The sequence below is a fragment of the Dromaius novaehollandiae genome, chromosome 18 (assembly GCF_036370855.1).
Source record: "Dromaius novaehollandiae isolate bDroNov1 chromosome 18, bDroNov1.hap1, whole genome shotgun sequence".
Classification (NCBI taxonomy): domain Eukaryota; kingdom Metazoa; phylum Chordata; class Aves; order Casuariiformes; family Dromaiidae; genus Dromaius; species Dromaius novaehollandiae.
The window spans coordinates 12173382-12200368 of record NC_088115.1 but is presented as its reverse complement, the minus strand read 5'-3'; the positions used below and the strand labels follow the sequence as shown (position 1 = coordinate 12200368).

The window sequence follows — 26987 nt, the reverse complement described above, 5'->3', positions numbered from 1 at the left end:
TTCCTTTACAGTCCCAGAGAAGATACCGATTTTAAACTCTGCTCCAATTAAAGCATAGTTACATCCTGTAAGATCTATTTGAAACATCAACCATCTGCTTGTAAGAAAGAGAGTCACTTTGTTATTTTTACAACTGAAACGGCAACAGTGATAAGCTTCGTTCATGTAACTTTGCTTCAGTTAGATAAATTATAGTTCTAAACAGCAATACACACAACTTAGATCTCAGGTATTCACTTCTACCATCAAGAAAGGAGAAGTAAAGTTTTCATAATCTAGCCACAGACTTGGTAATTTATGCAGACACTAAGGATAACAAGAGGACTAGATAGGTTCTTAGCTACCTTTGTAACAATCTGACAAAGGAAGCCTATTAATGTAAATTTAAACAGACAAGCAGAAGAGGAAGTCTGTACGAGATGCTGCTTGTGGCCTTTCTACATGCACACAAAATGACCGGACAACCATCATGGCAGATTTTATATTACTGAACTTTATGTACAAAAGCCGATTTCAAATAAAACATTTAATGTAAAAACAATGGTTCATTTAAACAACTGAACTTGTTTGTTTTGTTTTTTACATCTACTGTACCATTCAAATGCTTTTTAACCAGCTTACATGATATCTTCAAAATCTCTCAAAGGTACATATAGAAAAGGCATCTTTATAAATAGAAAACAAAGGGATTTTTTCAGCTTTTATTATAAATTGACATGACATACAAAGTTTACTGGACAGAAGTAATTTCATTACTATTTTTTGGGGGGATCACCAACTTTTTGTGCAAACAATGCTAGCCTTCTTTTAAGCATTAAGAGCATAACTGCTTAAGAAATGACATAAGCAATAATTCTAGAACTACATCTCCCCTAAAATAATCTATTTTTTTACATATGTGCACAGCTTTAGCAAATTAAAGCCAGAGAGAAATGCTTGATGTACTATCCAGAGGCATAATTAGAGTTTGCTAAAACTCAAGAGAGCTGGCAAATTCAAGAAGTTTGTAATGAAAGCTGCAGTTTCCCTCTTTCCTATTTTGTACACAAAATCAGTGACTAAGAACTTAATACTGGATGACAAATCACATCCACACCATTAGTTAAATAGTCTCACAGTTAAACACATCTTAAGGACCATCAAAATCAGTATTTACATTTTATAAATTTCTGAAGACACCATTAGAAAGCTTATATACCCCTTAAACAAACAGGGAACTGCATCTCATGGTGATGGAATGAAATAAAAAATTAAAAATACCTGTATTTACAGCAGCATTGTTCCTTTATAAATAAAGAATATGAAAAATGCAATATCTTAAGGATAATAAAAAAATTGAGGTGATGTCACTCAACCACAGTGCTTGCTGGAATAAACCCTTCGGTGCTGATACTGTACCAGTAGTGAAACCACTTTCCATTGGAAAAAATCTGTAAACGTATGCATAAAATGTGTTAACAGCAGTGCAAAACTGCTCAAATATAGTTTAGTCAGCATCTTAGTATCTGTATTGAATACAATACATCACAGAATACTTGCATAAGAAGTGCAACACATTTTCTGGTCCAATTTTACAGTGCATTTTTCCCTCAAGAGTGGCATCTCAAAAGCCAAAGCTAAACCTATGGCCTGGACTTGCAGTCTGTACTCAGGCAAAACAGCAGGCATAAACTTCAAAAGAAGTTCATTGACGTAATGCCTACATACTGACGATAGACTCTCGGCTTTAGCATGGCACACTATGATGCACAGCCCCACTATAAGGGGTTTACATCAAATAGTTTGTGTAGCTGTGTAAATGTGTAATAAAAATATAAAGGAGCTAATGTTCAAGTTTAAAATGGTACACTGGGTGATCAATACATCAGAATTATCCACGAAAACCAAACTGCTGGTAACCTCAAAAAGCCAAGGTGGTACTTCACTGTGTCTGTAACATGAAAAGCCAAGATCTTTCCAAACAGGCACAAGACAAAGGAAGTGCTAAGTTTGCGAAATTTCATAATTTTAGTGTAAAAAAGATTTAATTTGTAATTTATGATCAAATTGATAAATGATTTCAAATACAAGGATCAAGGTTAAACTTTAAATAGTGAGACGTTATTTTCACAAAAAGCTAACTGGAGAATTTCTAAATAAGAAAAGCATAAACTGTATCCCAACCCCCTTTCCCCAATGTTCCACAACTTCATGGTAGGAAAAAACAGCCAGATACAGATGCAAAAATCTTAATATAAAAATTGTTTTACATATACTTAAATTATGTAAATTCCATAAAGTTCTTAAGACACTAATTACTAAAATTACAAAAAGATTTTCATATTGCTCTTCATGCTCAAACTCTTAGAATATTGTCATTACATCACCAAAACCGATATACATGTAGTACTTGCATAATTAACTGAATAGAAACCCTGTTATAACAATATCCTTGCTGAAATCATTTATTTCCATCCAGCAGTGCCTGTTTGGAATCTCTGTATTTTGTGTGTGTAATTCTTTATAGAGCTCATGCACCCTAGAATGTCACTTCAATGTTTGTCCGTTGAATGGCATTTGAGTTTTGACTTCAGAGCTTCTGTTTCTTGCTCTGTTTTGTGACACCTGAGATGCTATCCATTTCCAAAATTCTCTCTCTCATATTATTTTCACTGTATCCATTTGTCGTCCCACTTTGTTCTTCACAAGATTCCTCATCCGTTGGGGAGGCTGATTCTCCTTTTTCTAACTTCTGCTGCATCTCTCGAAGCCTGGCCACAGCTTTGTCTATTGACATTATGCTAATGAGGTTAAAGTCATGCATGCTGACCAGATGTAGCATAAAGTTTCGACACAAGTTCTTCTTAATTATTTTCTGTCCATAATTTTCAACAAACAGCATACAGGCATGATTCATTTGATTGTCAGCAATAAACCTGTCAAATTAGAAATCCATCATTATGCAAGTTAAACGTTTTCAAAAATAAAAGATATGCTATAATATAGTTTATCAATATAACTGCAGAGATTGTCCATTACACAGTCTCAGTATCTGCAATGTTTCTGTTTTCAAAGCCATAGAGCTACTACGCATGAGGTGTTTTTTCTTTTTTTAAACTTAAAATAATAGAAAGCATATTACCAAATCATCCTTCAATGATCCTTTCCTAAACAGCTGAAATAAATTTTTAGATGCTTAGGGAATTGCAATGCACAATGATCAACCAAATCTATACTATCTGTATCAAAACTAAGTTTATAGCAACATACCCGTGCTTCATAACATGAAGATTCCATAATTTCATCACTTCTTTCTCTCCTTCGTTAACATCAGAAAATTCTTCAATTTGCTGGAGAGAGAAACAATTTGGGGAAAGGACAGGAGAAGGGAGAAACACATCAGAATTCCACATCTGGTGACAAGTAGTGAAAGCACACTTAAAATTCTGCTTATGCCACCTACACATCACAGAAATAACTACTTCTGAAGATTAAGGTACTGTAGGCAAAAGGGTCAGAACAAAGTCAGATTGTGTAGAGATCTATGATGCTAATTTATTTCCATATTATACACGTACCACTATGTATTCCTGTGACACCAGCATCTCCTCTTTTAACGAGAAATAACCACAAACAGCGATGAAAGAACTTGTTGGGATCATGTGGACTGAGCTAGATTTACAACTAAAGACATACTTGAAAACACACGCTTTGATTCCATGAATTTATATCATTAAACATACTACATGTTAGTGGTTCAGCTTCACAAAATGTTCTACTTATTCTCAAAGTGAATGTATCACTTTCACTATATATATACACCCCATTTGTTCCCCACAACTGCAGACCATATTTTAAAAAGTAAAATCCATTTAAAAATCATCTTGTATAAATGGAATAATTACAGTAATGGTCTTTTCCCGTAGCCATTCAGGGTCTTTCTCATCCTCACTATCTACTTCCATTTCTTGTGGACGGAGAGGTAAACACGTATCACTGTGAAAATATAACCGATTGTGTCCACTGCTATATGTTCGCTGCTGTTCCACTTCTCCATCTTCAGATTCAAGAAATTCTGACATACTTGCTTTCGTACGTTTTGGCCTAGCAGAAGGGAAAAACTAGTTTCAACTATCAAATCAAATATGCAAATACTAACTACTGTAATAGATTAATACACATTATCATTTTAGGCTCTAGCTTGCAAAAAAAATGTTAAAAAAAAATTATCACCAGTGAAACAGCCCATAAGAGAAAAAACAAAAACGCCACACCTTTTGGGTAACAGAAGTTCTAGGAAAAAGCAGTCAAAAAAGGGTACTTCATGAAGAAATTGAACAGCTGTAGAAAAACCACAGGTGAAGATACCATCTCTCACCACCATTTTATCTAGTCAGGAACAGATGTACTTTAATGAAAGTGAAAATCAACTCTCTGCTTACATGGAGCTATGGCTGAACAGATCCAGTGGTTTCATAAATTTTGGTCCATATGCTATATCACACAAACCTAGACTTTCTTTTAAATCTACCTACCTGCATACAAGTATGTGCGTGATAGGAGTTCTTTTGACTGGTCCATTGCGACTGAAGGCAAATCCAGGTTGGCGATGAATATCCTGAGGATTTCCTGCATAGGAGCCATCATAACACTCATTGATAGATACATCTATCCTAGCACCTTTTGGATGATACTGAAACAGATAGTTGTAAATATATTTAGCAAACAGTAATGACCATCTCAGAAGGTTTAAACAAGCAACCTTTTAAATTCTGAATACCTAAAATAACACCCTATCAGTAACTTCACACAGCTCTAATTCCCTTTTACAACACCCAAGTCATTTTTAACCTCTAGAAACAAATTACACTACTTAAGTTTCCTTGTTCTATATACCATTTGACTGTGAAGTACGAAAAACACTCAGAATAGAAGTAATTATAAATTAAAAAGACAATACTAGCAGAAGATTGCAAACAGCCGGGAAGTTAGAAGGAGTAAAATTTTGGAATATTCTTCCAAGCAGGGTAGTGGTGGTAGGAAACAATTATTCTCAAATAAATAAGAAATAATTTCTTTCAGTCAGATTGGCAGGAACAGGTCCTTATCAGCATAATTAAATTTAATACTGATTTTAAATATTTCCTGCCTTCCTAAAGCCTCAAAAGACTTCCAACCAAGTATAAATTACATTGCTTACTACATCACATAAAAAGAATAATTAATGCAAAAGCAGCAGCTATAGACAGAATTCACTCTCCAGTAATCAGAGAGGGGAGGAAAAAAAAACCCTACAAATTTTAATTACCCATGTAACATGCAAACATTCATCTAATTAAAATCAAAGGAAGTTGCATTTAACCTGTAGGTACAGTCCTACAACTCAATAGGCTAGCAATGAAGTCAATGCAATATATAGCATCCGTACCGACTGCATTATATTTCATACTAATAAACAACAAGATCACTTACAACATAATTAAAGATAAATCTGCTGTGACAGAGTTTCAGATGTTTGAGCAAACTATACAGTTTACGACAGTTCAGTGTGCACCACGGACAATGCAAGTCATCTCGGGCTTCAGTCTGCTGTCTTGTATTGTTGTTATAAAGGAACTGATGCAAACAAATAGAAAATATTAGCATCAAATACATTTCATTCATTAACCTTCCACCCATAAAAACAAGTTGGACATTACTTCCGGAAACCTCTACCGTAATAGTAAGTTCTTAGGAACATTAGATCAGCTCAGTGTTTTGAAACAATGGTATTTCAAGAATTTTTTTCCCCATAAGGAAACCACCTGTCCCCCTCCAGATGCCTAATGGGAGATGTCCTTTGTATTTTGGAAGATGTGTCAGACACAGCCCCAGGAAGATTAATTTTCTAAAATACTTCCTGTAAAAAGAAATATGTGGAACGGCTTTTAATATGTGAATCTGCAACCCCTTAAGGCATCCTCTGAGAATACAAATAAGACATTTCTATGGACAAAACTGAAGCTTGCACCCAACTCAGAAGAGATGTGAACATTTTAATTCCATGCAGCATTTACTTCCTATTTCTCTCCCTGCTAACACTTATTTCCAATACCTGGTAAAATATTCGCAATTTTTGTCGAGGTTCATTTAAAACATCTCTCTCTTTTCTTGTTTGAAGATCTGTTGGCAAGGATTCTTTCACAGCTGAAAAAACATGGAAAGACATGCATTTCTGCTTAGCATGAGGAGGGGGGGAAAAAAAAGACCCACACATTGTGCTTCTTATCTGACTATGGAAGTTCTGTGAAGGGTACCCTCCTTCTGGAGGCAGTGGGCTACTCTAGTGAACTTTGGTTTAGGTAGCTCTTCATACCAGCAAGAAGAAAGGCTTGATGCTCAGCTTCCTTCAGAATTTACAGGTAAAAACACCACTTTTAAACACTAGATGTATCCCTAGCTTTGAAGAACCCTTCAGAGAACTTAAAAAATTATCAGGTAAAAAGCAACACTTTCTTTCCTCCATATAAGTGAATGGGTAATTCTTTAGCTGTAGCTGAAAGCAGAGGTGGCTTGAAAATACCAAAATAATTGCTGCTTTCACATGGGTGCACTGAAAATACATTGCTTAAATTCAATTTCAGAAGTTTTGTAAGTCACACAACAGACAAAACAGTATGAAATACAAGTAACAAAAATTTTTAACTGAAATGTTAACCCTTAACTCTTATCCTCAAGCACTTAATAAAATTGTTTGAGAGTAATGGCAATGCTCAGGTGCCTCTTAGCCTTTTTATACATTTTTATCTCAGTAAGATCATTTCATTCCATACAATTAACAAGAATAAACACATATTTAAGTAAGTTTAAGTACGTTTACCCCAGGAAAACAAATAATGACAACTACTTGTTTCTGAATGGTGAAAAAGAAGACAAAACAATCTCTACTGACATAAGGAGATCTTATAGAAAATGCACTTATTCCATATTTAATACTTTGGGGGAAAAGGGAAATTTCATCCTCTTCCTGTATGAAGGACAGCCTGACACACTTCAGCCTGTACCACATCAGAAAAATTAGAATTCCATTGGTCAGTTACCTTGAGTGCTTTATAATTATAGTATAGCATGTATCACCACATTTAGAGGGTCTTTGAGGTCTTTATTCCACTCGTCTGCCCTGGGAAACAGGCCAGAGTAAAGTAAAATGACAGCACCAAATTCATATATCCTTAGAAGAGACGCACTGCTGCTTGTTCTTTGACTACCAGAACCCTTAAACGATAAAAATTTCTGATCATTTTTCACTCTCCTCCTTTTTTGGCACCCAGAGACTGAAAAGAGCGTAAGTATCAGAAACACCCTCCAATGCAGGGCTTTGTACTATGATATATTCTTGTATTAAGAATCTGCTAGAAAGTAACACTTGCTGTAACTTTGCCAATTTACTGGACTACTCAGTTTCTCTGATAGAAAAAAAGTGTGTTCCATTAGTAAATTAGCAATGCAGCCTTTCTATATCCCCATGTATTTATTATGTAGTAAATTCGTACACACCTTAGAGTTAGTCAACATACAGTCATTTCTTTTGCAAGTCTAAGCATAAAAGCTGCCTAACATTACAATATAGGTCTCCAAGAAACTCTGAGATACCGGGGCCTGGTACGAGGAAGTAAAAGGAAGTCAGAACAGCAGTGAAAGTTCAAATACTTCCCTGTTTCTGTTCCCTTCTTCTACCGGGAATTGCTTTGTATTCTTGTGCCCTAAGTGCCAGCCAGCCATCCTGACTTACGGAGAAATTAGATGGCTGCAATCCCTAGCTCAGGTAAAACATTCAGTTCAGAAGACAGGAATCAGTCGCACTCTGAACAGTCTTGTTCACTATCCAAAGACAAAGATGTCTGTAAGCTGGCTGAGGACATCAGGGCTCACCCTAGACAGAAGCTTCTGTGCTGGTGAAGGTGAAAATTTTCCTGCTGTAAGTTCTGTACTACTAGAGACTAAAGCTCTAAATGCAGTGAAAAGAATTCCCACTCTTGAAAAGCTGATCAGAGACAAGCCATTGTTGACCCACTGAGTTTTCCAACATAACTGCAATAACTGGATAAATGGCACTTTCAGAAAAGCAATCTTATATTAGTATTTTTTCCCTCGCTACCACTACAACAGCTCCAAACCCTCGAAGGTCTACAACCAATACAAAGCCAGACTGAAATACAATTCTGCACAAATCGTTGAATGCACTAGCCTTAGGTGAACCTCAACACTCTAAGCAATACAACTCTTCACAAATAGTGCTTGGCTACAAACCCCGGAGATGAAGCCAGGAGATAAGAACCACTGCAGTCCAAATAATTAGTGCTAGTAACAGGGACCCAGAAGCTTCCTTAATCACACAGCTGCAATCCAGTTACAAGCTTGGAAACACTGACCACTCTGAAGTGAATCAGGTGTCAGTCTAGAGTCCAGATATCTTCAAAAGTGCTTAAACAGTGACGAGGCAGACTGCTGCCTTCTGTACAACTACTGCAGTATACAATCAATAAAAAAAAGCCAACAATCTGAGTATTTGGTAGGAAGAGCTAAACAACTCTGGGAGCAAAAATGGGACAAGGGTTTTTTAATACATGTTTCAATATTGCAGTCATCTCAAAGTGTTTCACAGGAAGGATATTTCTGTTAACATTTTAAAAACATGCAGCAGTGCAATAAAAATGCATGCTACACACTACTATTACACATTCTTTGAAAATTATTATGGGTCAAACTGTATATGCCCATTGAAGTGTTCAGAATAACAGCCCAGCACTGATACCGACTAGCTAACCTTACCGTAACAGGTAGGGGCAGAAGACAACTTCCTATTAGAGAAACTGATTTGGAAAACACTTATTTGTTTTTCTGACACAGACCTATATAAATACCAAATGCCACTGTACAAAGTTTTTTCTAAAACAGTGGTTAAAAATCCTACCTGCAAATTTAGAATACATACAATTTTATATTCAGCAGCATCAGGGGATATGCTTTTTAATGACAGCTTTTTCAACTCTAGAAGTAACAGCAGAATGAGCAGTTTCTAGACATTTTAATAGCTCTTGAACAATTGTGTTTAAATATATAAAGGGATATATTATAACAAAAACTGTAATTTTAGATTTGCAGTGAATATTAGCAGGCTGCATTAATATTTTCCATATAACATAATCTCCAAAGGGACTGACTACATTACATTGGTAATTATGTTAAATTTTCAATCGCACAGTAGCCTCCATAGAAGTGTTGCTGATCAATGGCACATACTACTTTAAATACTAAACAAGCAAACACAAAATAATTGAATGCTATTCAAAAATGTTTCCAGAATGAAACAAAAAGGAAAGTGGGAATTTCGAAAAGCCATTTCCCTATATGATACATCATGAATTAAAGGTGAGACAACCCCATTTTAAATAGTCTATCCAATATTGCTTTTTTAAAAAATAATACACATTTAATGTTATGATAAAACAGTTCAAAAGCTGATCATTACAATTTGAAACCCAACATACAATCCCTTCTAGAAAAAAAATGTATAGGAAAACTTGCAGAAGGAAATGGAAACAGTTAATTTCAGAGTACTGAACAATTTTGAAACTAAAAAGCATTTGGAGTTTTAATCTACAATGCTTTAAATAATAGTAATGAATGGCTGGAAACTAGTTCAGTAATAAATACAAGTTAATCTACATAGAACAGATAGACTTACCTCACATACATCACAGTAAGATTTTCTAGAAGTTTTCAGTGTTCAGTGGAGCTGCAGACTTGCTACATTTCTCTCTCTCACACACGTAGAGAATTATTTTTATACAGTACTAATTGTAAGTCTGCATTCTATCTAGACAGCCTTAGATTGCCCAAGATGAGTAAAAGCACAAAAAAACCTTTATACCTTGACAGAAGTCTTTGATAATTTGCATAAATATGCAGAAAATGCACATAATAATAAAAATATGTATTGTGCTTCCATCATGGTACCATGCCCAGACATCATATTATGTGTCAAGGAAGAAAGTACCAGTTCATAAGCTTTCTGAAAGAGCAAGAGTTATCTTGACGCCACAAATGTACAAAGTAATGTGCAACATTTTAGAAATTTTCTCTCTATCAGTTTTCATAGTGGCAGCTATGTTTTCCAAGAATTAAATATATCTGATAGACAAAGTTTAGACTATTTTCACTATAAAGCATAAAAAAGAGGAATGCAATAATACTATAAATCCAGATATCTATAGAATAGGAAGTAATTGAAATGAGTACAGTAAAGCAGATAAATCATGAAGAAAATCTGTGAATATGACTTCTAAGATTATTTCATATCAGCATTTATGAGCACCGTATAGAATTATTTATTTCAATATTGTCATGACTAATGCCACAACTATTTTTAGCTTTTAAACTTACCTTTAAAAAAGTACAACATATGGGATACATGCAGCCCATTCATTTTTGCTTTTCCATGTTTAAAATTATCTGAAGCAGTTGCACTGGTACGTCAGGAACCTTATGGCATGGAAGCGCTAAGCAAATTACTATTCGGTGCCAAATAAAATTTGCTTACCTATAGTCTGAGTAGGTTTAACAGAATTGGGCTTGTTTTCTTGAGGCATGCTTTCAGAATTTCGTGTTGCAAGAGGCTTAGCTATAGGAGCTGTAGATTTATCATTTGTGTCTCCTGTCCAGCGAAGAGTAAACTGAAGTGTAGGTCCCTGAGAAAATGTTTCAAATGGAGGCAACCTCTGAAAAAGACAGACAGTATTAGCGTCTTCCCATGCGCAAAAACACGTCATGCAAAAATATTCACAGAAGGGGGTACACATCATCTTTTAACCATCTAAATTTAAGAAAGCCCCTGTATTTTCAACATATACATTTACATATACTAAAAAAAGATGAAAAAGGTGGCTATACAGTTTCCTGCATGTTGCTGAACAATTACTTCTCACACATACTGTGGCCCACAGATGGATCTGGCACCAACCAGCCTGCTGCCAGTGTACTCTTCTTTCTCTTTCCACTCATACCAATCCCTAATTCTGCAGTCCAGTATTGTGTATTAACACATGGGCTTAAAAAATACACTGTCTGCTGCAGCAATGCTGCTGCAATATTCCCCTATGAATATGTTCTTATATTCCATTCACTTATCAAGAAAATAAAGAGTACAGAAATGGAAGACACATCCAGGTCAAGTCCAAATCCCTATTATTATGAAGGATCATACCATAAATTTATGAATGAGATTATAGAACTCCATCTTAGGAGATGCTTATTGTATTCAGGCCTTATTACTTCACTGAAAACCTGTTTGAAAAACAGAAACCCAGTGACAGTGTACACATCAGATAGGGGTGATATATGCATTAGCCATGCATACATTTTCTTCTCTTTGGGGCAGCATCTCTACCCTAAAGAAGTTTTCTCTTTCATTCTCCCACCTACAGAAAGTAACCATTTCCTCATCTCAGTCTAGCAAAAGTTACAACAAATTTTATATATATATATTTATATATATATATATATATATAAAATTTTTTATATATATATATATATATATATATATATTTATATATATAAAAGCACATTTACATAAGACGATCTCCTCCCATGACCTTTCTAAAAGCTGTTTTCAGCCTTTTCCAATTTTAATTTATTGAACACGGTTTACCAGAATCAGAGGTACTACTACAGATGAAGGCTGAACAGGATAATAGAGCTTTTACCTTGCTGTCTTGTGAGTGGAATTTCTGTTACACACTTTGAATCATCTTTGCTTTTTCCATGGTTATATAATCATGCTGAGTCACAATTACATTGAAACTATCTTGAAATTTCACGTTATTCTCCTCAGTCACTTCCAACTGATACTCTCTGAGGACATGTGACTATATAAGTGCAAGACCTTGCATTCAGTACCACTGAGTGTTGACTCACTTCACTCCTCTGTTAACAAAATTCCTCTCTGTACAACAGTTTTTCCTCCTACACTGACATCTCCTCCTCCTTTAATCACCAACTTTCATCAGCATTCTCCGAACGTCTGTGCACGATCACAACTAAGACATCTCCAGGTCCTGGGTTCCTCTTTTCTCCAAAATTTTTGCTTCTGCAGTTTGTTCCGTTTTGCTTGTCTGACCTGAATTTATTACAATAACTGACTTTAATTTGCCCAATTGTATGAGATAGAAACTCAGAAGGTATTAAAAAAGACAACTGCCATACCTAGAGTAGCTGTTAACATTTCCTTGTATAACAATCTAATGGGGTCAAAGCTTTTCTAAACAAGAACTAAATCAAAACATGTTTTCATATATCCTGAAAGAGAATTAGCATCTCCTGTTTAACTTAATCCATTTTCAAAGGAACAGCTGCTGCATTTTGAATTTGTATTCCACCTTAATCAAGACTATTTTACATGAAGACAAGTCCTTCAGGTAACACAAACAGTCCATACCTTCCCATCAAGTATAGTTTCCCATGTTGCTCTTTTCTTGCTAATGGGACACTCTTCCATTTCCTGCATGGCCACTTCATATTCCCCATCTAGAAGCTGCAAGCGTCTGTCAACACAAAGTAGGTATTATGAGTAAAGCCGCTCACTTATTTTTATTGTTTGCCCATTAAAATGTAGACTATATTTCAACATTTCTATAAAATATTTCACACCAACTTTCATGAAACTAAATGCAGTTTTTCAGGCAAATTTATTTGGTAACTAGCTTGAGTCTCTAGGTAAACATCATCCAGAATGAAAAAGGTGTCTACTGCCAAACATTAATTCAACCCCCCACCCCCATCCAAATAATTCCAAAGGATACAAGAATGCTAACATTAATAAAAATTAACACTATGATGGGAATCTGTAGGTGAATAAATAAAGCTTTTCTTAAAAGAAAAAAAAACCTACTCAAAATATAAATTCTCTAAAAACATATTTGGATAAATAAGCACTTTGTCAGAATCGGTGGGGGGGGTATATTTTAGGCAGCTTTTTCTTGAATCCATATTTTTATTATTGAAGAAACAATCTAGATACCTACTTCCACCTGGGTCCTAGATTTCCCATAGATAAAACACTTATGTTCGTATGCTACACTTCCTTCTCAGCACAACGAACAGACTGTTTCTCATTGTAAATGCCAATATTTTTGTCGTTGCTAGTACTATCATCTCCCCCAGAACAAACAACACAATACTCACTTACCAGTAAATGGTACGCTACTTATCTTCTGAACTATCAGGATTGCTCTAAGCTATGGCTACATGCGCGTTGCCCCATCCCACCTACTTTAAGTATATTAACTAATGTCAAGATAACAAATATAAAAACATTTCATCGCGTTACACTACCTGACAGAGTAAGCTTATTATGATTTTAATTACTTGTTTAAACACTTCAACAGTAACATTTAAAGTTACATAACATGTTTTTTATTTAAATAACTAGCATATTATTCAAAAGAGCAATCTACAATTACTGGGATCCCACCATAGTAATGGATGTGTTATTTAGGTGCTAACAGAACAAGATCTGTGACTGCATCAGCAGGAGGTTGGGTAGGAAGTTATGCTATCAAATAAATGTAAATAACAACCATACTTTACGGATTTTTTTTTCTTTTTAGTTACGCTGTCACTGGTCCGTAACAGAATGACAGAAGTTAGACCTGTCAAAAAAACTGATCAGGAACAGACAAATTGATGCAGATTAACAGAACATTGCTCAAGTTCATAAAAGGGAATTACCTGCAATTGTAAATAGTTCTTAGTATAAAATGTGCACTGTGAAACCCACAGACCATTTTTTAAAGCAGACTAATTTAACAATAAAGGCTAAGCACTGACTTTAACTACCAACTCAAATGCAAACAAAGACTGCCAACAATGAAATCCAAAAACAGATTTAAAGTTTAATATTAAACAAATTCCTAACAACTAACAGAAACACTGTTTATTTCGGATAATATTACCTGTTTTTATCAAATACAGTCATCTGTGCTACAAATGTCTTCTCCCCATCTTCACGATTTGAAGAGTTTCTTTTTCTTCTAGCTGGAAGCTCCTCATTGACATCTGTATATAGCAAAAATTGTATTTAATTATTATACAGACATAAATTCAAATGACTGAACAGTTTCTATGCAATTGTAAAATACAACTGGCTGTTGATTATGTCAGCTATATGATATACAGCAGAAAAGGATGAAGAATTTAATTAATGCGCCCAATGCCAATGGAGACAATGCTTAGCTGAACAGTAACCATAGTTTAGATATGTTCATGTATACTTATATTCCAGTCACACTAATCTGTCAGCAAAAAGAGTGTGGGCTTTGGCCTTCTTCCACTTATAGTTATAAAATGAAAAGAAAGTAAGTTTTTTATTCTACAGGTACTCTTCAAGGCTGTAATATTTGTGATATAGCACATCATGCCTTGATATGATTATGAAAATAGCTTTATTAATTTGTATATAGAGACCACAGAGTTCTCCTACATTACTCACCCCTCACCAGTGTTGGCCCTCCCTTTGATCATCCCAAATTACTAAAAATTGGTATTAAATTTACACAAAAATAGAAGCAAAGTTTCTAGCTACCAACTATATACATTTTAGCCCTCTCTTGAAAAAGACTGAAAACAAGCGAAAGCCAATTCAGTCACTCATTTACTACTGCCCTGCCCTGAGTATGATCTACAGTGCAGATAAAGACGACTGTATACAAGACTACAAGGTAAACCTTGCAAAAACCATAAAGATTGAAGTTACCAATGTTTTCATTAGTTTCACCATTGATCAGTCCATTAAATTCTCTTCTTCCTGGGCGAGTTACTCTGAATAATAATGAGTAAGACTTCACCATATGGCTGTTGCTTGGTTCAAATTCATTGCTGGAAACTGCAAGTGATGGGAAGTTGCCTGGTTTTATTTGGCTGAGGTCTGGGTTTAAAGGCACCTGCTTTTTACCTGTAGGAACCTGTCTTATTGGACAACTGACATCCTGCAGGAAAACAAAAAAGCTATGGTTTAGTTTTTTAGAATACAAAATGAAGACATTAAGTGTTAAATTTATGTAATTTATGAATTGCACTTGTCCTTCTGTCCTTTTGAAAATAAGCCTTCTAACAGATATAAATAAAAAAAATCTGGAATAACAATCCCAGGTTTTAAATGTAAAAACAGATACCTGAAAGTGTAAATAAAACTGGCATTTTATAACCACTTCTGGCAGCAGCCATCTTTTTCAAAGTGATTAATGCTAACATGAGGCATTCAGAAAGACTGTAGAACAGTCATTAATGCTAATTTAATTCTGTTTACCTAAAGAAATTAAATGTTTTGGTTATATATATATTCCAAGGGCTTCCTATCTTCTCCTTCCAATATTACAAAGTGCACTTACGAGCTATCTGAGAGATAAAGAACCACTTACCTAGGATTTATTATATTCAGTATTTCTCAAATAGATCATGGAACACTGTGTAATATTGGAAAAACAAGGCAAGAAAGCCTAAGTATGAAACTTGCAACAAAACATTTAAAATAACCATCAGCACCTCCTGCTTTTATCATATTTGTCCATACTGTAGCAAGACAAAAAAAAATTCGCTAGAAACAACATTAACTCTTAAAATCACATCAAGACAGCTTGACATGATTAGGGAAACTATACGAAGTGCTGAGTGTAAATCTCTTTTTTCGTTAAAAATTACAACTTGCATTACTGAGCCTTCTGTATTTCCATAGCAGTGAGGATAATTTTCTCACTGGTGTGAAACAAACATAGCTAAAGCAGCAAGCAAATTCAAAGATGCTTAAAGAAAAAAAAAAGGGGGAGAGAGATATGAAAATTGTTTATGAGCCATAATATCTAAAATCTGCAATCATTGAGATGATCGATGTAAAAACACAGGTACAGAAAAAAGCAAGGAAAGAGACAAGACTTGGTGGATGACTGAGGAATTCAAAACAATGACAACTTTTTCCTTTTTACTTCTGAACTTTGAAAAGCAGACTATTTTCTGAATTTGTGAGTGCCTAGTTTACTTAAGCCTGTGGACATCAAAACAGAATTAATAGATTAATTAGAAATAAGGATTTAGTTTAATAATGGAATATAAAAAACTGGACTGAAAACAGAAGTGGCTGAAATTCACAAGGAATGAGTATGACTTACAAGCAAGCAAAATTCAATTAAAATACACCTGAATGTTTTTGTAAAGCTTCCAGTTATTTCTCAGGGACTAGAGCAAGTCAATAGAAAACAATTTATATAGATTAGTCGTAAATAAATTTCAAGGCTAAATAACTTTTCAGCATCATTTCACCCTTAGCTTCTAGTATGGCAATGTTAAATAGATGTTCCAGAATCAAGTAAACCTTCTGCTTTAACATATATATTAATAGTTTGTCAAATCACTTTTACCTTTCGCTTCTTGTGGCAAACTTTCACAAGCAGTACTTCCAGGGTTACAGAATTTTGTTCATTCTCTGAGTTTTGTGATGGCTTATCTAAACAGAAAAATATTTTAAGTTCTGAAAAGATAAAAGTCTATTCAATGTTGTAGATCCACCTGAAATAACTTTTTAACTGTAGTCACTTTCAGACACACAGGCCTCCGGTGAAATTCTAAATCTCAGTTCTTCCCCAGATTTAATGCAAGTTCCCACTTGAGACCATATCCTACCTAATTACTCTACTACTACCAAATTAAAAGCAGCAGCATAGTAATCTTTAATGTTTAAAAGAGTAAGTTCACTACCTTTGGCTTTCTTTGCTCCTTCTTTCTTTTCTTTCATGAAAAGAAAACAACTAACAAAAAAAGGAAACTCAATTCTTGAACTGGATTTATGGAGATGGACTGTAAAGACAACCCATTTACCAAAGAACAGCATACACTATATATGTGAATGAATGTATGTTACAGGTAAAAACTAACTGAAGCTTCTGTGCAGGTTCATAAAACAGCCCAAAAACATATTATGAGATGAACCAGGCAAAACACTTTTATAGCGGAGAGAAAGGATAAGGGTAGATTTAAGAAAAGTCAGAAGACACTAGTTACAGATGAGTGAAACTGTTTCCTATAAAATTCTTCTTTACTGCTTATAAACCCAGAATTTGGTGTGCATCAAAACTTAAGATCCAAATGCTATCAGCTAGAAAAATAAACAGAAAATTCAGACTATGCAAGATTAAGCCCATACAGAATAGCTGTCAAAAGACTCTTGCAAGAACTTGGGGGGAAAAAAAAGTCTTTGAAAATAAGATTCAGCTCCACAGTCTCTGCACTATAAATTTCCTAGAGCCATGAATCTTCAAGATGGCTACTACCAGCAGTATTAAAAACAATGCCAATTAAGAACTGCCTTTCAAAATGAATTTCACTATATACTAAGAGAACCTTTTATCATGTGAGCTTTAACTTGGGTAAGCATATTAATATGGAAATGGGCCCTTTATACAGAAAACAAACAAAAATCCTTAGACTTTATTATACATTTGGTTTAAAAAAAGAAAAGAAAAAAAATCAGCCAAAACTGAATGGCTCTATATGAAGCTACATCTGCTCTTTTAGAACCTTATAAACATCATTTTGGGCTCACATGCATTTTAAAGCACAACAGCTTCAGCTTAGTGCAGATCACAAAGAATCTGACATTGAATGAAATACTTGGTTACACTCAACAGAAATAAAGACCAAAGCTTTAGCATACTAAAGACACCTTAACTCACACCTCTTCACTTGCTTTCCTCCTGACACTATATCCACATTGAAAAAAAATTGTGTTTCAGCTAAAAATTCTGGTAACTCATTTTAAAGAGACACTGGCAGTTTTGGGAAGCATATGGATTTTTTCTTTATCTTCCCCCCCCCCCCAATTTTTTATACAAAACTTCAAAAATAAGTCTTTCCTTAGCAAAAGTATAAATTCTGGGGGGGGGGGGGGGGGGGAAATCTATAAATCACAGTTCTACGAGTTTATATCCAGACAAATAAGTATATCAACAGTGTCAGTTTCATTAAAATATCTTCTATATTTAATTTTCAGTATAGTGTACATTGCTTATGCTAGTGATATTCTTTTACATGGTATAAACCCTCATCATGATCTCATTGTATATATACTCTCAAGGTAAATGAAGGTTTTCATAGTTAACTGTATAGTTATATAATCTAAACATTCCAAAAGACATAGAAGGCCATCAAATATATTATCACTTCGAAAAGCTACTAGTCTACATTTATAGAAGACTACATTGTAAGGGAAAAGCAATATGAAAGACAAAGTCTGGCAGCAGAATATGGAATATTTATCCTCTCCAGTAGGTTTTTTAAACTCCACACATGAGATTTAGTGTTTATATATTCTCCTGGAAGGACCTGATTTTGAAGATATATATTTGCATTTAAGATGCAGCAGTGTACACTTTCTTTTGCCACCTTTATTCTATGCTTCTCTATTCTTATCACCAGCTACCCAAGATGCTCTTATCTCTTGCAGTTTCCCAGCTAAAGCATTAAAGGCAACACATAACATGAAGTTCCTAAGAGCAGAAACAAGATGAATACTACCCAGTGAGACCAGCAGTATTTTGAAATTCCAGAAGCAGAATGATCTTTAACCAAGAGAATGTGAAGAACTTTCTCAGAACAAAATTACAGTTTAATAAAGTGATTCTGAAATCTGGACATTTGCAACTGTAACTTTCATACTTCTTACTGAGCAGATCTGGTTAAGCACAAAATACTTTGTTGTACATGACAGCTTCCAGATCAGAGCACAGAACGTGTTACATGACCTCAAGTGCTTTTTAAATCCAAAGACTTAAGGCTTCATTCAGGATATTTTTAACTGAAAGATTAGAAACACCAGTTTATTTTAATGAATAAACAGCTGAGTTAATTTTTTATTTGCAGGGATGTAAAAAGTGAATTTACTCATGCCTACACAGCATAAAGAAGGTAATTTTTGCTTTCATTAAAGGAATAGAACCCTACATTCTGGACTTGATAGTCCAATATTGAGAGGTAATGATTTTGAGAGGTAATGCTGAATGTCATGCATAAAGACACAATAAAACAACAGCAAGTCACTAATACATATACTAATATACACTAATACAAGTCACTTTTATAAACCCTGACATGGACTTTAATCTTATTTCTAAGGCTCTACCTGATACCATTTATTCTCATACTTCTATTTTGAATCCCAAAGCATTGAGTCCACCACCTGAAGCTTGCTCTCTCTCTCTTTTTTTTTTTTTTTTTTTTTTTAAATCTACTTCAAATTCCCCAAAGTCACATTTTCATAAAATCACTTTCTTCAGGAACTCCTCAAGGTCTATTTAAAGTTTGCATGGATGATGACTTGAAGTATTTATCAAAATCACTGTGTTTTGACTAAAACCCTGGAAGGCTTATTTGCTTAATGTTACAAATATGCTAAAACATATTTAAAGTACATACAGTGAAAAGCTGCACAATTTTCAGCCGTTAAAAGTAAAATCTGAAGTACTGTAATTAATGAGACAATTGAGTATAAAGAAAAAAAATCTGCATCCAGAGAGCAGAGATTATAACAGACTACTTAAATATTCCCCTCACAATCTGTACTAATTTCAAAAGTGCTATACAAGATAACAGTATGATGAATGAATTTTGCAAACATACCATTTTTATGGAAGAAACCAGTAAACGTGAGTTGCAAATGAGCAGACAAGCTAAACAGAAAAAAAGAAAGGATGTGTTAGAACAAGCATTTTGCTCTTCACAGCAGACACTCAATTCACTGATTTTCAGGACAGAGCTACAATGAGAGGGAGAACCATAATGAGGAAGTCCATCCTTCCAACTGCCTGGAAACTGCCAAAAGACAGCAGGCGTAAGGCTGCAACTGATGCAGTTATAGACGGGTCTTCTCTCCGCAAATCAAATGATTCTTTTCCTCTAATCCATAACTTCAGACATAAAAAGGTAGGGGTTTTCACACAACAGTAAAAGCACACTGTCTGAAGCTTGGCACCTGATCTTGCCTTCATGGGTTGGCAAGCATTTCCTAGATATTCATCAACAGCAGAGCCGTTTTGATGAAATTTTCCAGTATTTCAGCCTGAAGCATGCACTTGGTGTTGAAGTTTTAGTCCAAGTATTTGAAGTTTGGTAAGCAGAATCTTTACAATGGTAGATGGCCTTAGAAATTGTTTGCCAGTCACATCTAGTCCATATTGCCCCTGACATAGGCAATCAAAATAACAGCTACATCTATTTCATTTCAGAGTCCTGCAGTTTATAGCTTTGATCAATCTGCTCACTGTAGACACATTTTAATTCAGATTGTTAAACACAGAATATATTTTAGTTCAAAGCAACTATTCATAAACCCAGATTAAAAAGGGTCTCAAACATGCTTATTTATCATTTCTAAAGTACAGAGTATTGACAAAATATTGTCCATTGCACCAGAACACCAGATACAATTTAAGCATCTTCACCAGCTTTTCAAAGAGACACAACCTGGCATTTAACATTTTTTTTTAAAACACAAACATTCCTCAAACGCTGAGGTGATCAGTATTTCTTGTCATACTAAAGTCTGAGAAGGTACCCAACAGCTTTAACATTTGAAAGATTACATCTATACCAGCTTACACCATTTATTCGTGTTACTTTTCCAGACCAATGCAATTCCAAGCATAATTTTTATAGTTTTGAAAACACAAAATTCACACAAGTCTATAATCTGATTATTTTGTTTCAACCTGTCACAGAACAATCCTTAAAAAGAGGATATTTACCTAGCAAGGGTCCACAATATGGAATACAACATAACTAGATCAAGTAATAGACAGTAAATCTATAAAACCTCTAGAACACAAAAATTATAAATTAATTTCAGACTAAACTGTATCTAGCATTGTTGCCTCTGAAGCACTCTACAGCGTAGTTCATAAAAAATCCACAAGATTCATCTAAATAGGTCTTTACCTATTTCAGCAACTTAGGTTAGCCTTTCAATGTCTGGTTTTGCTTTATAATTTCAGAATGATTCACACTTCCTAATCCATTCAGTGAATTATATAGAAGGGGGGGGGTTGTAAGTTAACTACAGCCTTTCTACCAAAAAAGAACATAAAGCCAACATGAAGAACTAAAATGGGTCTGTGTTGTCTAATCTACACTGAATCGTGTAGAATAGAACAAAATTGTTCTGGAAATCTTACAGTGAATTGGTTAATTTCCATCATATATACCTTCACAAAAAACTTAGGTAATTCAGTTTTTAGCTAGATCATACATAAAGCTTTAAAAAAAAAAGTATTGTCATCCATACTAACTACTCAAATATTCTAAAGACATCACATGCTAAGTCATTTCTCAGCTGACTTGCATGGTATTGATGTTTGTTAATGATTACAGATTTAATATAAAATCAAATTAACTTATGAATTTATAATAGCCATAAAATATTGTGAGAACGATCCATCAAAAGTTAAGTACTAGAAGTGTTACAAATTAGGAAAAAAAACTGGAACAAAAAATGTTACAAGAATAACTGCACTGAAATTATTACATGCACTTACAGCTGCTGAGAATATAGAAATGCTTGATAAAAGGAATAGTATTCACTGCATTTCTTCAGTGTTTACAATAGTAATTACACTGTTATTAGTGTTCATATGCCTGAAAGCTTGCCTTTTTTTCTTTTTTTAAATAAACTCCAACCTGTCTACCAATCTAACAACAATCATTTTGTCTCCTTACAAACTTTGATTCATTTATATCTTTGACCATCACATTACAACCCCGACAGTGTATTAATAGCTTTCAGAGGATGCTAACATTTATGGTCAAAGCCTAACAGAGAGGGCTATCTTATGCTGAAAGTCAAAGTACTTGACTGATCTTTCCTCCAGTTCTATGAGGCAAATTGAAATCAAGTATATACTCCATACAAAAAATTTCAACATGCTTATGCCTAAACAGAGGTACTGGGATATTAACTTTTATTTTTAAGACTGCAAGTAACAATACTTGAAAAATTAGAGGGCTTTTTTCCACCTTAATTTGTCTATTTGACAACACTTTGCAAATGGTCAGTTTTCATTCATTTAAATTTGAATGTATTATTCCCCCATAGAAAAGGGGAAGAAAAATTAGCAGTCCCTTGTACACACCAACACCAATAAGATGCATCTCACCTCATTTTAAGGTTCTCAAAATACATTACGCAGAAGTGAAACAGCAGCTAGCCATGAAGTTCAGAAAAACAAAATGACTATACGTTTTATAGCATTTTATTTCAGCACTAGGAAACGTGTCAAGAAACAACAGACTAAGTATTTGCTGTGCCCTCTTTTTTCCATTATTACAAGGACAGACTAGGATGAAAATGAACTGAAATGCATCACACCCAATTTCACGTCTCTGTTGAACTTTGACTTTTGCCAAATACAATACTGCAAACTCAGCAGGAGTTCACATCTCAAATATTATTTTTCTGAAGTAGAATAAGAAGACCTGGCAAAATACTAGCTTTTTCCAACATTAAAACTAAGTGTGTTGTATATTTTAAGAAAGTAAATTATTCAGGAAAGAAATTATGATCAAGAATCCAGTAGGTTCCAGTACAACTATAATTTAACAATTAGCATTTATAGAGTAAGCATTTTTTTTTCCCGAAGCAACAATTCCACATTGAATTAAAAATTGAAACTATTCGACCTTTTCTTAAAGAGGAAAGTTTATTATTCTTCCTTCCTTCTTCTCCCAAAAATTCAAAATTCAGCTAGAGGAACTGTGCAAAGTTTCAGTATCAGATATACAGGGCTAGATCCCAAGAAAAATCACAGACTAAGCAATATTTCTCACTAGAAAATTTGAATGGGAAGTTGTAGGTCCTGCAGTCTTTATTAAAAAGATTTTATAACTAGTTACTTTATTGTGACTTAAGAAGGATAAGGATATGAAAGATGTCACTGACCAAAAGCAAAGATAAGCAGTTCTGTAACAGACATCTTTTAAATATTTTTAAAAGATTCAGTAAGATTTTTTTAAGTAACTCTGAAAACAAACTTTAAAATAGCAATTACATAAAACCCAAATATTATAATTTCATGTTATTTTCCACAGCTTTTTTTTTTTTTTTTTTTTAATATTAACACACAGATCAGATACTGACACAGCTGACAACCTTAAAAAAATCCAAAACAAGGCAAATATCTATTTCAGGCTTCTACATAAGTTTTAAGAAAGTACAAATATTAAGAAATTTATCCCATCATTGCTTTTCTCCAAGTTTTTCAGAGATTAGCATACATACATACTTTAAAGCTTCGTAAGCAACTTTTCAAAAGGCAAGAACTTTCATTCTGATTATTCTTTTTCACATTCTTGATGATTTAACATGCACATATGCTCATTTTTACATACATATGTATATATACGCAGAATAATACCTGTGAGATTCTTGTTCTCCCTTCATTTTCTCTACTTTTGATAACATGTCATCTACTTTGAATGTTTTCCTGTGAAGAAAGAGCAGAAAGAATAGTTGCACGTAGCTGCTATTCCCATGACATAACAAGAGAATTTATTCAGTCTAAATTTGATTCAACTGATTTTATACCTAAAACTGTCTACATACAATCTTAGCCTTCTATCCACAAAACACCCCTTTTAGACCTTTTTAGAAGGGCTAGTATCACAACTGTGTCATAGGAATGCAACTACAATGCAGCTTTTCAAACGGTATCAAAATAATACCAATAATTAGAAAGACGTCTTTCAGAAATAATCCTACTGTTTTTAAGAAGTGTCATTTAACAGCATCCCATTCAAATGTTGCTATAAACGTACCTAACATCTCAGCTTTGCTCAGAAAGAAAACCTTCACACCTTAGTGATGCTTATGCCAACCATGCAGGTACAAGCTAGCTCTCTGGTCATTACTATTTTAACCTTGATCGTAATTATGAAAAACACTTAAAACCTTATCTGACAAAACAGCATTTAAAACCTAATTATCAAAAAGGCTTCTTTCTCCACAAAGTTACATTAAAAGGACACAAAACAAAGAACAATGTACTTCTGAAGCCACTCACTGAGTGCATTCATACAAAACACTCGGGGGGGGGGGGGGAAACATGACTGCAATGTAGTAGGGAATAATCACTTCCTATCATCTCTCTTCGTCTGTTCATGCTCCTATGTTCAGCCTGTTCTACAACATATACCCCATACAATTAAATGTTCATTGCTAAATAAAATTCACTCATGAACAGAGCTTATTCAATAGTTTCCTAAATAGTCTTTCAATTTCTCTTTAAAAGGACATTAATATTTGGCCCTAGATGCCAACAAAATTGCACAGACTAGACTGACAATGCAACAGTAGCGAGGGCATCCTTGCTTTGCATCTTACTCTCTGAACAAACCCAATAGTAATGAAAGAACACAAGCTGTTGCCAAATACTGGATTTCTTACCAAAATGAGGGGGCACTGTCTACACCCATAAACCTCCCGAGTGAAGAAAGGCTGGGACCTCACACATTGTTTACATTCAGCATCTAATACACCTGAATGATTTTGTTACAAATCACTTAACAGCTAAATAGTAGCACTGGACAAGAAACACTACAGAAGCACAGGGCTGCTGTCAGGTAACAAGGAGAAGAACAACTATCTTCTGCGGAGTAAACAACTGCTGACCCAAAGCTGTGCTCAGCCTAAGGTTCATAAAGATGACAGATTCATGAAGTGAGTCGCCTCCACTAAGGAAGGGATTATGAAAATGAACATTTTGTGATGCTCAGCTTTAGAGCAAGGCACATTAAAAACTAGGGAATTTGTTGAAAGTTTTGGATTATAAGGTTAAAAAAAAGTAGTCCCAACATGCACCTTGCTTAAGCTTATCAAAATTAGTTCCTGCTCTGCAGAACAGCAAGCAGCACACTTATCTTTGGAAGGCCACTGGGTGATCCTACCACACCACAAACTGGGGCTACTGTTCAGACTAGGGAATTGCTTAAAACACAGCTCTAGAGCAAAATTCTGTCATGATCTTCCATATAGGCTTGAAACTGGCTACAAGACATGTTTCGAGATAGGGGAAGGTTTAACGATCTTTGATAAGGTATACTAATATCTGACATGGCTTGTATTTAGTATTTGCAGTACAGTATTACTGATCCAGAAAGAACAACGATTCAACCTTTCCAAATGTCAAATTCAGGTTAGTCAAGACCAGAAAAAGCCCTCCTAAAAATCTTTCAGAAAAAATAAAATAGCAACCAATAAATAAAACCCAGTAAATCAAATGTGTTGCATATATATTGAATTCATAAGAACATAAAAATATGGAAATTCCTTTCAACTAGATGACTATTTGTAGGTCACCATATTCCCAATTCAGTCATAACAGACAAAACTTATTTTTCTACAATAATTGTCCCTAGAACCCAGGATTTTAAAACAGCATTTACTGGCGCTACAAGTATGTGCATCTTGCACATTCCTTTCTCCACCCACTCTTATTCCAGTCAGGCACAGTAATAATTAACAAAGTATTAAAAGTCACATCATAGCATGCCATTACTCTGCCAATAAATAAAAAATTATTCCTTTATTCAAACACTTCATGGGAAGTCAGTTTGGTAAACAGAGTTAATACCCTCTCCAATTCCATCATTTGGTCTAATAGATGGTAACACCTAAAAAAAAGACTAACATGCCAAAAGCCCATTTCAATTCTCATCAAGAATCACTTTACCAAAACATATCACCTCTCAAAAAAAAATTGCAATGCTTTTTTCCTTTTAAATAATATAGACTATTAGCCCAAGTTGACACATGCCCATTAACTTATTACATATTAATATTTCTCTGTATTTTAAGCATCTTGGTCATCACAAATATTCTCCTTATAAAACATATGGACCAACATCAATGGATACTTTCTTGGTAAAAATGCAATTTTACTTCCCTACCTCCAAGTGATAAATTTGTCTGGCATTTTTCTCAGACTACTGTAGAGCTAGAGACAAAAGATGTGGAGCTATAATTACTATTGTGATAACTAGTTAAGTTATATCAAGCTTGGAAATAACTTCTCTATGTTTTACATATGATACTGTTTACTGAAGTGGCAATCAACACAATGAACAGCAATTAGAATATGGGAAAATTAAGAAGTCTCAGAGGGAAAAAAAATAATATGCATATACTGTAACAGTCAATATAAGCAGGCTAACTGATACATTTTCAAAAGATGTTCCTTTGCAAACAGAACTCCACTAACATTTTTACTATTCTGAAGCTAGGTATATGAAGTTTTCCAAATGTAAGCCTCAGTAAGGTTTCCAGCTCCAATTTGTATTTTCTCCTCTTTTAAAGCCTTCTGTTCACCAAAATGACAGGACCATATATTAACCATTCCTATTGAATGAACAGCAATATCAAATGGCAACTAAGGCCTTGCGCACTTTTAAAAGCGTTTGCTGGTATAAACCTGCCAACAACAACCCCGCTAACCTTGCATGGAAATTCAGCCGAAGTTGTTTTGTCACAAGTCCTTCAATCAGTGCCCTCACTACATCTAAATAGCTAAAGCTACATTTAAGCCACACCTTTCAGCAGTTTAACTAGACTGCTGAGGAGAGGGACCACAGAAGTAACAGAGCATGGAAAGATTTGGGGGGTGGTGGGGCATATGAGAAGAACACACTGACAACTGAGTTCTGGGGTTTTTCCCCAGCTAACATCCAGGAAACTAAACTAGCTTACTTCTGTTGCATTACTGTATTTTTGTAAAGAAGGTATACTGAAATGTTTTACTTCATTCTTCCTAGATCTAATTACCAAATTGATTTCAATAAGCCAATATTTTCAGAAAACTAGCGAGTGAAACGGCCATTAATCTGTCTATTATGGATCAAAACACTATCTAAATAAAATCATAGTACTAAACCAGAGTATTATG

The 26987-nt window shown here is 34.5% G+C and overlaps 1 protein-coding gene across 1 annotated transcript in view; it reads right to left on the bottom strand.

Annotated features, from left to right (window-relative positions):
- Positions 1-472: 472 nt before the first annotated feature.
- Positions 473-26987, bottom strand: part of SUZ12 (SUZ12 polycomb repressive complex 2 subunit) — a 31646-nt gene continuing 5131 nt past the window's right edge. The window contains exons 4-16 of the mRNA XM_064522694.1: positions 23466-23534; positions 19681-19730; positions 16428-16513; positions 14771-15002; positions 13971-14073; positions 12455-12560; positions 10562-10739; positions 6074-6165; positions 5452-5595; positions 4515-4672; positions 3885-4083; positions 3250-3329; positions 473-2915 (exon numbers count right to left, since the gene is read on the bottom strand). Coding sequence (XP_064378764.1) covers positions 2570-2915; positions 3250-3329; positions 3885-4083; positions 4515-4672; positions 5452-5595; positions 6074-6165; positions 10562-10739; positions 12455-12560; positions 13971-14073; positions 14771-15002; positions 16428-16513; positions 19681-19730; positions 23466-23534 — 1843 coding nt within the window. The 3' untranslated portion in view covers positions 473-2569. The remainder of the gene's footprint in view (positions 2916-3249; positions 3330-3884; positions 4084-4514; positions 4673-5451; positions 5596-6073; positions 6166-10561; positions 10740-12454; positions 12561-13970; positions 14074-14770; positions 15003-16427; positions 16514-19680; positions 19731-23465; positions 23535-26987) is intronic.